The 13,231-nt window shown below is 43.2% G+C and overlaps 1 protein-coding gene across 5 annotated transcripts in view; it reads right to left on the bottom strand.

Moving 5' to 3' along the window:
• Positions 1-13,231, bottom strand: part of cdkal1 (CDK5 regulatory subunit associated protein 1-like 1) — a 923,378-nt gene that overhangs the window by 825,223 nt on the left and 84,924 nt on the right. For all 5 annotated transcript variants that reach the window (XM_041184180.1, XM_041184181.1, XM_041184178.1 and 2 more), the window contains one exon: positions 1,707-1,791. In XM_041184180.1, the coding sequence (XP_041040114.1) occupies positions 1,707-1,791 (85 nt within the window). The remainder of the gene's footprint in view (positions 1-1,706; positions 1,792-13,231) is intronic.

Genomic DNA, 13,231 nt, shown 5'->3' with positions numbered 1-13,231 from the left:
GAAAGCTCAAGGAAAATTTAATGAGCAGTAATGATATGTTTTGGTAACAAGTGCCTTCATGATTTGATCATGCCCAACAGGAAGGCAATAGACTATTGCCATTTTACTCCAAACCTCAAGCTTTAGTTGAAGCTTGATATGCCATTTTAACTGTGGAGGCACTTTTCACTGCATGGATTGATTAATGCACCCAATGGCAAAGGGAGAAGGGAGGGTATGGAAAAGACAAAATGTCCATCTATACTTCCTGAATTACTGGGCTTATTATACCATCAATAGTAACATATTGGTATTAAGAGTTTGAAAATCAGCACCCTTACATCATGGCTGACAGGATCCACTAAACATCACAATCAAGCTGGGTATATCATTCTAAGTTTTAGCAACACACCAGAAAGTGGTTAAAAACCATAACTTTACATAAAACTAGTTAATTGACAATGCAGCATGCCTGATCCTCTCATAGCAATGAACCAAAAGCAATAAGTAGTTGTGTAAAGCAAATTACCCATTGGGCTTTCAAATTTCCTCTAAAACTGAGATTTGTCAAAGACTACAAACACATATTCAAATGCAAAGAATGAGGCAGTTCTTTGAATGAATTGTGCATAAACCAGCAGTGCCTACAATTAAAGCAAAACAACAGTGCCATTTACAGTCCAAGACATGACCTCACTGGTATCCTCCTGATCTTAAAAGGATACATTTTGAGTACTCTATTATCTGGGACTCTGAATTATCTTATCTAAGTGGTATTGTGAACAAGACCACTAAAATGTTATAAGAGATCCATACCTGGGTGTGCTCAAGCTGAGTCACACATCAAGTGCAAACAGAAAAAGAATCTTGAAACCATTAGATATATTTCTGCAGTGAGTGTTAGCTGAGTCACTCCAGGTATAAATGGAAGTGAGACTTTGGACAGTTTGCAACCTATTTGCCCAATGATATTCAAATTAGGTTTTCAAATACCAATATTCTAAAAAGGTTAACAAGTGGAATGCTTCGATCTTAAGAACTAAGCAATAGCAGAATATTTCTAACAACAGCAAAAACGTTTAAGGTTTTAAAACTCTGTAAATGGTCTACTTCTTGGAATGCTCTTCAGAAGGAAAGGCTTGTTTTTCTATGTATATTATTCTTTTGAAATACAGAGTATGGAAGAAAGATAATCAAATGTTAGAATATTAAAATCCCTAATTTCTTCATAAATCTAGGTTTCCAAATAGAAAGTTGAGTTAAATATTGCAAAATTTTAAACACATTTTGCATAATATCTGGTTATTTTTCTTCTACTCCAGCATCTAATACAAGCCACAACAGGCAGAATTTTACAGTCCCAACTTCTGGTGGGATTTTCCAGTCTGGCAATGAACTTTTGAACAGATTGTCACATTTTACAGCCCCACCTACACAATAGGGCCATAAAATTCCACCCAACATCTCTGTTAGGGATGAGGAACCAAATATTTAATAGATATTAAACCTGGTTAATACTGGTACTTTTGTTTTAAGATTTAGTTGTTTTTCCACATTGCTATATTACTTAATTACTATTTGGAAATCACGAATCTAAAACACTCTTATTTTGTCCAACTTTAATTAACATTAAAAATTACACTGTCTAAAATTAAGATGCTGATGGAGCTCAAAATATCAACAAATTTCAGTGCCAGAGCCAATCAGATTTCCCTCATAGTACTTACTTAATTGAGTTTCTAAAGTGGTCTTCAGCTGGATTTTTCACAGTACAACTATTTAACAGCCACAAATCTGCTTCGAGTGAATTCTCTGCAAATGAAAAGAAATAACAGCATTTTAGAAAATCATGGTTTCTGACCCACTTCAGTACACAAGCATTTTATTTGCACTTTTGATTGTAAATTCAACAATTATTAAAAAAAAAATATCTGGGCCTGAATTTCACATTTGGAATGTGCGCCAATGGGCCCAGAAGCAGACGGATAATCCGCTCCTGGGCGAGATCGCGTTTCCAATCAGGTTTCGTGCTGGGTGGCAAATTAAGGGCTGCTCAGCTCTGTGGAGCACCGGGTCCAATAGTGACCCGGTGGAGCATTTAAGAGCAGTAGTGGCAGCTCCCTGAGGGCTACCAGGGCACACTTTGTAGCTTTGGAGTTGTTTGACAAAACATCCTTTTGGAGTTGTTATGGCACCTGCACCTGCTGGGCACACGAGGCTGGAGGGTACATCCTGTGGGTACTCGGCTCCCCAGTTCTCAGATGAGAGCCTGGGAATCCTCATGGAGGAGGTCAGTGCCAGGCGGGAGGACATCCTCATCCCCTGGGGTGGGAAGAGGAGTCCACCGCACCTGACCAAGAAATTATGGGCAGAGTTGGCAGCCCAGGTTAGCAGCCATGGTGTGCGGTGCACATGGGTGCAGTGCTGCAAAAGATTCAACGATCTGCTGCACTCGGCAAGGGTGAGTACCGAGTTGGCATGGATCTGTGTGGAGAAGTGTTAATGGATGCCTGTCCCCCAACAGTACTCAGGAATGTAAGAGTCTGAGTGCCAACTATCAATGATATCGGTGCCGGCCAATGCAGTGAGCTCTGACTGCTTGGCCTGATTGAGGGTTGAGGGCCACGACTTGGATGTGCCCTGCAAGGTGTTCCTCGGGTGGGGTTGACCTGGCTGCAATGGCGCTGTTGGTAGAAAATGGACAAATCAACAATCCTCTGTCCTTTCAGAAGAGAAGCCATAACATAGAAGCCATAAGAGTTTAAGGATGGGCGGAGGCCCCCAAACCTGCTTATAGTGACAAAGTACGAAATGGATGCCTTAGAGGCGGAGTGCCGTCACCCACTCGGTCCACCAGTTGTGGAGAGGCAGGGGTCTCTGATGAAGGTGCAATGCAGTGCACAGATGCACGAGTGTCAGAGTGTGTAAACATTGTTGTGCTGTCTCATCTGTAATGGAAACCTCAAACCTGGAGTTCCCACTCTTCATTGAAAAGACAATGGCACCATAGTGCAGATCTCCATTGTCTCACCAGCCCACCTAGCATGCACAGTGACAGTGCAATGACTAATACTAATGACGTCGATTTTCTCCCCTAGACTCGTCATTCAGCCAACGAGCGCAGGACCTCAATGAGCCACTCCTGACGCCAGAGGGCCAGTGGCCGTCAGATGCACCTGCATCACACCCCCTTTTTGCAACAGGCACCAGCGCAGATGCCAGCACCTCGGTGGGCATTAGCTCATCAGCTACAATGTCGGTGCACAACGGTGAGGGCATGGCACACTCTCAAGAGGCGGCGGAGGCAGAGTGTGCCCAGGACACCAGCAGTCGGAGGACTGCTGGAAACCAGGACTATGCTGAGTCCAAGGCAGATGACAAGCCTCTGGAGTCATCATGGAGGAGTCCATGCAGAGCATGAGTACTGTATTGACCCTCAACATCAAGTGCACTGCTTCCTCCATTGAGAGGGTGGTGACTCTCATGGAGATACAGCTCCAGGAACAGAATCACGGGTTCCTGGGGTTATGCTCGGACCTGCAAGTCCTCACACAGGCAATGACCTCAGAAGGTTTTTGCCAATGTACGAGATGGATGAGGCACCTAATATCTCTGCTAGGTGCCTATCCGTCAATGGTAAGCAGGGAGGTCCAGACCAACCTCACGTTGGCGCTCGAGCTGCTTGTTGCCTCTGGGGGTCTCCTCTCAGGACGCTCTGGATGACGGCATCAGCTCCTCTGCCCCTCTGCCAGTGACTGTGGCATCTGATGAGGCCATAATATTTGAAGAATGCCCGGCCATGGCACTGGACTCTCCCTCTCAGTTGGGCGTGCACAGGCTTCATTGGCCAGAGGACGACCGCCAAGGTCATCAAGGCCAATAGGACAGCACAGTCAGCAGGCTGCCTCCAATGCTGCTGCAACTAAATGGGGGGGTCACCAAGATGTAGCACTTGCAAGCGCAAGTTTATGGCACCACGAGCCTAAGAGGGACTTTTCATAGGTGATGTTCTGTTCCACCATGTTTTGTTAATCTGTTTACTGGTGTGACCATTAACATTTTATATTGTTATGTTCCTTTTCTGAGAGTGTCAATGTTATATACATTTTTTCTGTTAATGGCCTAAGTATGCTTCACTTGTTTTGTAGGTGCAGGGCATGCCACTATGTCATGCTGGATGTGAGTGGCTCTAAACTTTTTGCACAGGTACTGAGTGGACTTTGGGTTCAATGGAATGGGTCATTTCAAACATCTGGTAATGAGGCAGCACCCCTGGCTTGAGGTGAAAGCAGTGCCTTGGTAGCCTAGCTGAAGGAGCATAGAATAAAGGCCTCTCTAGTGTCCCTGCCTCTCTGAAGATTCCAAAGGTCTGCCTCCACATCCTTACCATGTTCTTCCCCATGTCCTCTTCTGATCCACCACTGAAAGCATCATCTGTGGCCTGTGGAGAGGCCTCAAGATCCTCCTCGTCCAGTGGGTCCCCCTTTGCCAGAGCAGATTGTGGAGAGCGCAGCATATAACAACTAACAGAGACACATGCTCTGGAAGGTATCGTAGTTCTCCTCTTGAACGGTCCAGGCACCTGAATCTCACCTTCTGCAGGCCTATGGTCCTCTCACTCACTGTCTTTGTGGAGGTATGACTCCTTATTATACCTCTGCTCTGGTTCTGTTCTCTGCTCCAGGTGCCAAAGATGAGTCAAGGATTAGCCCTTGTCACCCAGCAGCCATCTATCCAGTAGGCTGAAGCACTGAAGAGCCTCGGCACTTCAGAGCATCTCAGGAAGTACGCGTCATGGAAACTGGCAGGACACCTTGCACGGATTTGCAGAACCTGCATCCTGTGGTCACACACTATCTGCAAATTCATGGAGTGGAATCCCTTCCTGTTAACAACAGCACCCAGCTGACCCACTGGCGCCTTGATTGCCACATGTGTGCAGTCAATAGCATCCTGGATGCGGGGGAACCCAGCAATCGCTGCAAAGCCTCTGGCTCACTCAGCCTGGTCAGCCTCGTCCGTATGGAAACGAAGGAAAGTCAATACCTGGTTGAACAGAGCTTCTGTCACCAGCTTGACGCAACTGTGGACAGCTGATTGGGAGACTCCATACAGATCCCCCACTGACCCCTCAAAAGAGCTGGATGCATAGAAGTTGAGGGCCACTGTGACATTCAGAGCCGCTGGCATGGGGTGTCCACCCACACAGTTGGAGCTGATCTCAGGCCCAATCATCTGGCAAATGGAGGTCACAGTCTTCTTGGAAAAGTGGAGCCTCCTTCGGCACTACACTTCTGACATGTTGAGGTAGCTGCATCGCTGCCTGGATAGTGGCATCTTCTGCAGCCCCTTCTGCCTTGGACTCCCTGCTGGCCTTGCACCTCTCCTCCCAGAGGTCACTCCTTTGGATGCTGCCCATGGGCACCCGGTCTTCTCTCCTTTCTGCCCCTCTCTTCCTCCTCTGAGGAGGTGCCACCTGTTCAGTACACAATCCCCATTACCACATAAACAGAAGGCTGTCTGGTGACGGTAAGGACTCATATAGTATAAATCCTCCAGGGGCCTTGGAGACACCACTAACCCCAAAAATGAAGGTTAGCAACGAAAAGACTGAAGCTCAAAACAGAGATAAAGTTCTCAAGTTTCATGAAGCAACCAGCAGCAAACTATCTCCTAAACTCTGCACTACACACAACAGCAATGTTCCAGACCCTTTTTTTGCCACCCCTGGATGACATTTCATTAAAAACGGGCTGCCTGCCTGCCCATTTTGCCCCTGCGATTAGCATGAAATTGCACGGGCAACATAAAATCGAGTACAATCGGCTTTTTAATGGCCTTAATTGGCCCTTTAATTGTCAGTAGGCGTGGCTCCGGATCCAGCGCATGCCCACCGACCTCAATATTGCTCGCATTCGCGATGACGATGGGACGCACACCAGACATTATCTCGCACAATTTCATGTGCGTTCAGGCCGGGCACACCATGAAATTCAGGCCCTCGTAAACAATATAATGAAAACAAGAGCAACGTAAAATACATACTTCTAAAACTGTACAAAAAAGTTACAAGAAATGAATGAAATAAAAAATATTGAGTAGCAGCCCTTTACATAAACATTGTAGAAACAAGCAATACAACAGAGGTCAAAATATATTTAACGGCTCTTCATTTTGCAGGGGCTACTTCCTGGGCTTTCAGGGGCTCCTTTTTCATTCGCTCAAACTCCATTATTAGGCATGCAGTCTTGTAGTATCATTACCTTCTGTATGTGTGTGATTTATATAATGTAGATAATAAATTATATACATATAATATTTATATATATATATATATATATATATATATATATATATACACATATTATTAAGCCATTTAACTTGGAATTTGCAGAATCCCTCATTGATGCCTTCATTACATCTAGACCTGGATATTTCCAACACACTCCTGCTGGTCTTCCACATTCTACTCTCCTTAATCATGAGGTCATCTGCTGCTCATGTCTTAACTCACAGCAAGTTCCCCTATCACCCCCATGCTTACTTACCTACATTGACTCCCAAACAAGCAACATTATGTTTCAAAAATTTTCATCCATATTTTCAAATCCCTCCAAAGCTTCACCCCTTTCTATCTCAGCAATCTCCTCCAGCTCCACAACCCTCCCATGATATCTAATTCTAACCCTCTGTGCATCCCCAATTTTAGTTGTACCACAAATGGTGGTCATGCCTTCAGTTGCTGGGACCCTAAATTCTAAAATACCCTCCCTACCTCACTTTCCTCCTTTAAGACACTCATTAAAACAAACCTCTTTCACCAAGTTTTTGTTGATTTGACCTATCGCCTTAAATGGCTCGATCTCATACTCTGTTTTATACAAACATATGAAATAGAAGCAGAAGTAGGCCATTCATACCCCTCGAGCAAGCTCCACCATTCAATAAGATCATGGCTGATCATGTGTTTCGAATTCCACATTCCAATTAACCCCCTATAACTTTTGATGCACTTGCCTAACAAGAATCTATTTACCTCTGCCTTAAAAATATTCAATGACCTCGCCTCCACCGCCTTCTGCAGCAGAGTTCCAAAGTCATGCGACCTTCTGAGAAAAATAAATTCTCATCTCTATCCTAAAAGGGCAAGCCCTAATTTTAAAACAGTTTTGGATCACCAGCAAGAGGAAACATCATTTCCAAGTCCACCTTGTCGAAGCCGTTCAAGATCTTATATACTTCAATCAAGTCACCCCTCACTTTTGTAAACTCCAGTGGAAACAAGCTCAGTCTGCCTAACCTTTCCTCAGAAGACAACCACTCATTCCAGGTATCTATCTAGTCAACCACCTCTGAACCGCCTCCAACGCATTTACATCTTTCCTTAAAGAAAGATACCAAAACTTTACAGAATATTGAATAGGTGGTCTCACCAATGCCCTGTATAACCGAAGCATAAATCCTCATTTCTATGTTCAATTGCTCTCGTAATAAAGGTTAACATTGCATTAGCCTTCTTAATTACTTGCGGCACCTGCATAATAACTTTTTGCAACTAATGCACTAAAACACCTAGATCTCTCTGGACCTCGGAATTCTGCAGCCATTCTCCATTTAAGTAATACTCTGCTCTTTTATTCTTCCTGCCAAAGTGAACAACTTCATATTTTCCCACATTATACCCCATATGCCAAAGTTTGCCCACTTGCTCAACCTACCTATATTTATCTGCAACTTCCATATGTCCTCTTCACAGCATATGTTCTTACTTAACTTTGCGTCATCTGCAAATTTAGCTACCATGCCTTCACTCCCCTCATCTAAGTCATTGATATAAATTGTGAAAAGTTGAGGCCCCAGCAGACTCCTGCGTAACTCCACTCATCACATCCTGCCAATCAAAGGCCTATTTATGCATACAGTCTGTTTTCTGCCAGTCAGCCGATCTTGTATCCATGCTAATATGTTGCCCCTTACACCATGAGCGTTTATTTTCCACAATAACCTTTGATGTTGCACCTTATCAAATGCCTTCTGGAAATCCAAGTACAGCATATCCACATGCTCCCCTTTGTCCACAAAACTCCAATAAATTGGCTAAAAATGATTTCCCTTTCACAAAACCATGGTGACTCCTCCTGATTACCTTGAGTTTCCTGAGTTTCTCTAAGTATCCAACTATAACCTCCTTAATGATCGATTCTAACAGCTTCCCCACAACAGATCTCAAGCCAATTGGCCTATAGTTTCCTGTTTTCTGCCTTCTTCCTTTCTTGAATAGAGGGGTTATATTTGCTACTTTCCATTCTGACGGCATCTTTCTCAAATCTAGCGAATTTTGGAAAATTGGCACCAAAGCATCTACTATTAGCCACCTCTTCTAAGACCCTAGAATGAAGTCCATCAGGACCCGGAAACTTGTCAGCCCATCAGTTTGCTCATTATCATTTCCTTAGTGATTTCAATTTCACCAAGTTCCACTCTCCCTTCCAGCTCCTGATTTACAGCTATTGCTGGAATGTTTTGTATCCTCTATAGTGAAGACAGAAGCAAAATATTTGTTCACTTCATCCGCCATTTCCTTTTTATCTATTAACTCCCCACTGTCATTTTCTAGAGGACCAACACTCACTTTACTTACTCTTTTCCTGTTTAAATACCTGTAGAAACTCTTGCTATTCATTTTTACATTTCTAGATAGCTTCCTCTCATACTCTAATTTCTTTCTCCTGATTAGCCTTTTAGTCCTTCTCTGTTGCTCTTTATATTCTGACCAATCATCTGACCTGCCACTCATCTTTGCACAGTTAAATGCTTTTTCCTTTAGTTTGATGCTTAACCACAGATAGTGGGTCCTCCCTTCAGAATTTTTTTTTACAGTAGGAATATACTTATTCTAAATATTGAAATATCCCCCCAAATGTCTGTCTCTGCTGTTCTATTGATCTATCCTCTAGCCTAGTGTCTCAGTTCACTTCAGCTAGCTCAGCATTTGTGCCTACATAGTTGCCCTTATTTAAGTTTAAAATACTAGCCATAGACCCACTCTTCTTCCTTTCAAACTAGATGCAAAATTCAATCATATTGTGGTCACTGCTACATACATGTGTTTTTATTCTGGGGTCGTTAACTAATCCTGTCACATTGCACAATACCATGTCTAATATAACCTGCTCTCTGGTTGGTTCCAGAATGTGCTGCTCTTAAGGATTCTATGAACTCCTCATCCAGGCTACTACTGCCAAACTGATTTTTCCAGTTTATATGTAGGTTAAAGTCACCCATGATTATTTTCGTCCCTTTATCACAAGCACCCAATATTTCTTCTTGTATACTTTGCCCTATAATGTGATTACTGTTAGGGGGCCTGTAGACCACTCCCACTGGTCAGTTATTTCCCCTACTATTCCTCATCGCCACCCAAACCGATTCTATATCCTGATCTGCTGAACCAAGGTCATCTCTAATTATTGCACCAATGTCAACCTTGGTCAACAGTGCTACCCCTTCATCTTTACCTAGCTTTCTATTCTTCTTGAATGTCATATTCCCCTTAATATTCAGGATCCAATCCTTGTCATCTTGCAGCCACATGTCCGTAATGGCTATCAGATAATATTTTTTTCCTTCGACGTGCACTATCAATTCATTTACTTTGTTATGAATGCTACACGTATTCAGATCGAGAGCCTTTAATTTTGTCTTTCTGTTATCTTTGTAACATTTAATCTTGACTATTGGTGTATTCTTAGGTTTTATCTCTCTGTCCCTTCCTGCTATTCTATGACCCTCATTTCCCACTTTACTATTATGGTCCCCAGCCTTGAATCTACCCCTTGATTTGCCCATCTACCCAAGCTTAATCCCTCAACCCCATATTTTGTTTAAAGCTCTCGCTACTTCCCTAGTTGTATGATTCGCAAGAACACACATCCCAACACGGTTCAAGTGCAGACCGCCCCAAAGGTACAGCCTCCACTTTCCCCAGTACTCCCGCCAATGCCCCACAAATCGGAACCCACTTCTCCCACACCAGTCTTTGAGCCACGCATTCATCTCTCTAACCTTATTTGCCCTATGCCAATTTGCACAAAGTTCAGGTAATAATCCAGAATTATCTTTAAGATTCAGCTTCTTAATTTGATACCTAACTTCTCTTACTGACTATGCAAAACCTCTTTCCTTATCCTATGTCGTTGGTACCTACATGGGCCATGACGATTGAATCCTTCCCAGGAGATAGACTGGGAGCTGGAGTGAGAGCTAGAGGTCTAGTTTGGGTCCTGAAGGAAATAAAGCCTCCTCTTTTACTGCAGGTGCCACTAGTCCAGCACAGGATGAGCAAAATATAAATTTAACAATCCAAAGGCTCTTGCCAGAGACACCTTACTATTGGAGGGAGTCAGAGATGGAGTTGTTATAATGGTGGATCAACCTTTTTCTGATCTGTTTACTTGTGTTTTCAATTATCTCTCTCAATTACGCTCTGCTTCTCTCTGGTCTGTCCAGATAATTTTTAGCTCCCATCAATTGAGATAGCTCTTAACCCTGTCTGATGTTGAGTCAACAACCTGTTTTGCACCTGTCCCAAGTTTTTTCCGTTTTCCATTATTGCAAGAAAAGTCAAATCTACCCCTGCCCTCCCAACCCATACTCCGCCAGTGTGCTCCCTATGCAAATCAATGCCTGAAACTCTTAAAAAAAGATCTAACATCAGAAAATTGGGTGACAATTTGAAATAGAGACAAAATGCTGGAAACACTCAGCAGGTCAGGCAGCAATGTGGGAAGGAATGAGTTAGTGATTCAGATCAATGACCTTACATCGGAAATGTCTAGACTCCCAAGTCACCATCAAAAAGTGCAAAGAAGCATCCTTGATTTATAAAGCATTTATAGTCACATAAAAGGCACTATGAAGTACTGGCAACTCACAGTGCTAACAGATGAGATTTGTTCTAGCGGTACTTTCAAGTCTTGTTATAAGACCCTAATTGCATCAACAAATCTTCATTTACTGACTTATTGGCACATTAAAAGAACTATACATACTTAAGGTGATGCAGTTCTAATAAACAAATCCAGTCCTCCATCAATTTATGTTCAGTACTTACAATATTCTCTAATGCCTAATATATAACATTTATTTTATCATTTTATCTGGATTCTAGATGATAAAACAGCTTTCTTACTACGTGTTTCACTTAATTGGCAGTCGCCTTTAACTGCCATATAGAGAATGCTTAGAACGTTTATTCGGCAGGTAGTGGCAGGAGGCAATTTCTTTTCCCCCCAAAATGGTAAAGCTTTCAAGCTGTCCTCATTGAGCAGCCACTTGGGAAAAAAAACATCCCCAGGTCTCCCACCCTTCCAGCTCCTCCAACCACAGGTTGTGTCTCTGGAGGAGCAACAAGATCTGGAGAGATATAATCTGTGATTGGAGGAGCAGCTTATTACCACAGGTTCTGTCTCTCCCACGTTTGGGGGCAGCTTTTCTTTATTGGTCACCCCCTCCATGATTTAATTTTCCAGGGCTTTCGAGAGTAAATTTGTCCACCACCATGTATTTTGAACTCCGATATACAATCACATGGCACAAAAGTCTGGAAAGCTTTCAGATGCTAATAAAGCTAGTTTGTGACATAAATCAGTCTTCATAATTAAATAAGTTAGCTATCATTCTGACAGTAAAGCACACATTCTGCCATTTCATGTTCTAAAGTTCCCACCTTCACAGCCATTTCCTTAATGCTGATTATATGACATCAATGTATCACTTGTATTTCCCCAAACCCATTTGATATGCATTAATCCTGTCTCATTCCATGAATCACCTCACCCATGCCAACTTTCAAATATCTTTGCCAAGACCAGCCAGATACAGCATAAACTTATTTAAAGAATAATAATTTCAACGCATACACAAGTAAACAGCTCAGAACAAACTAAATGGACAAGGTGACTGGCATCTGAGTTTTGGATGGATGAAACAGAATTGAAAATTGTCTTGACTTCTCAGAAGTCCAACCAAAATCAAAAAATGTAAGTATCACAAGAATTAGTACTTTTGATTAAAGTAATAAGCTTTTAAATTCGTAGTATACAGGACTTAATAATGAATATAGACTTCAAATGAAGAGTACAAGAATGCAAACAAGACCACTGATTTCTGGCTTCCATGAATAAAAGTTTTGCTTAGTTATACTTCAGAAATTACGATTTTTTTGGATCTGCTTATTTGCTATTATTGTTCCAACCAACATTCATCATGAAATAGCTATAATTTGCTACCAGTCTACAAAATGCAACAGAACATTTCTAAATATATGGGGCAGGGTTTTTCAAATAGCAGGGTTTCTCGCCCTGCCACCTGAAGAGTCAATGGGAAATGCAACTCCATTGATACTGGTTGCCTTGCAGCCATTTAACACTCCAAGAAGCGTTAATTGGTTGGAGATGGAGCTTCTGCCCCTCACTCAGGAGAATGTCCCACCTCAGAGCTGCTAACCAATCTGATTAGCCAAGAACTCAGTGGTCCCAGCAGCACCAGTAGCACAGTGGCCAGGACTGGGACTACAAGCAGCCCCCAAATTCGAAGTCCCCAATTCCAGGTCCAGATAGGTGCGGGTGGTCTCATGGTGAGGTGGAGAGGTGAAACATGGGGAGGTGGGGACAGAGGGATGGAGGTCTTGATGGAGAGGCAAGGGTAGAGGGTGCACCCATGGATAGACCTTGTGGGGGGACAGAAGGCCACCTCCCGCGCTGCCTGCCCGAGGTCTGAGCAGGGTGACCTTCCAGGCTTCCCCCTGCTCCTGAACTACTCTTACCTACTGAAAGATTGAGGCAGAGTCATTGATTGCCCACTCAAGGGCCTCTATTGGGGAAGGATAGGTGGACCAGCATAAAATTGCAGACGTTGTGGCAGGTGGGAGAGCAATGGGAAGGTTATCTGAGGAATTTTATGCACCCCCCCCCCCCCCACCCCAATCTGCTGACCTGCTAGCAGGGAGCATAAAATTCAGCTCATGGTAAGTTGCTCAAGCTTTTAGCCAAGTTTAACAGCCTACAACACAGTTCTTCTGCACTTAGGGTTGCCAACTGTGGCTGGACATATTCTGGGAGACATTGGTGGAAGTGAAGCAACAGAAAGCTAATGGGAGTGGCGAGATGGAAAGCTACTGGTGTGGCATAAGCAGGTGAAACCAGAGAAAAGGCCTGTGACACTGAGTGAGAGGAATGAAACTGTCTCCACT

The sequence above is a fragment of the Carcharodon carcharias genome, chromosome 3, assembly GCF_017639515.1.
Source record: "Carcharodon carcharias isolate sCarCar2 chromosome 3, sCarCar2.pri, whole genome shotgun sequence".
Classification (NCBI taxonomy): Eukaryota; Metazoa; Chordata; class Chondrichthyes; order Lamniformes; family Lamnidae; genus Carcharodon; species Carcharodon carcharias.
The sequence above is the reverse complement of the archived record's forward strand: the minus strand, read 5'-3'. Positions and strand labels throughout refer to the sequence as shown.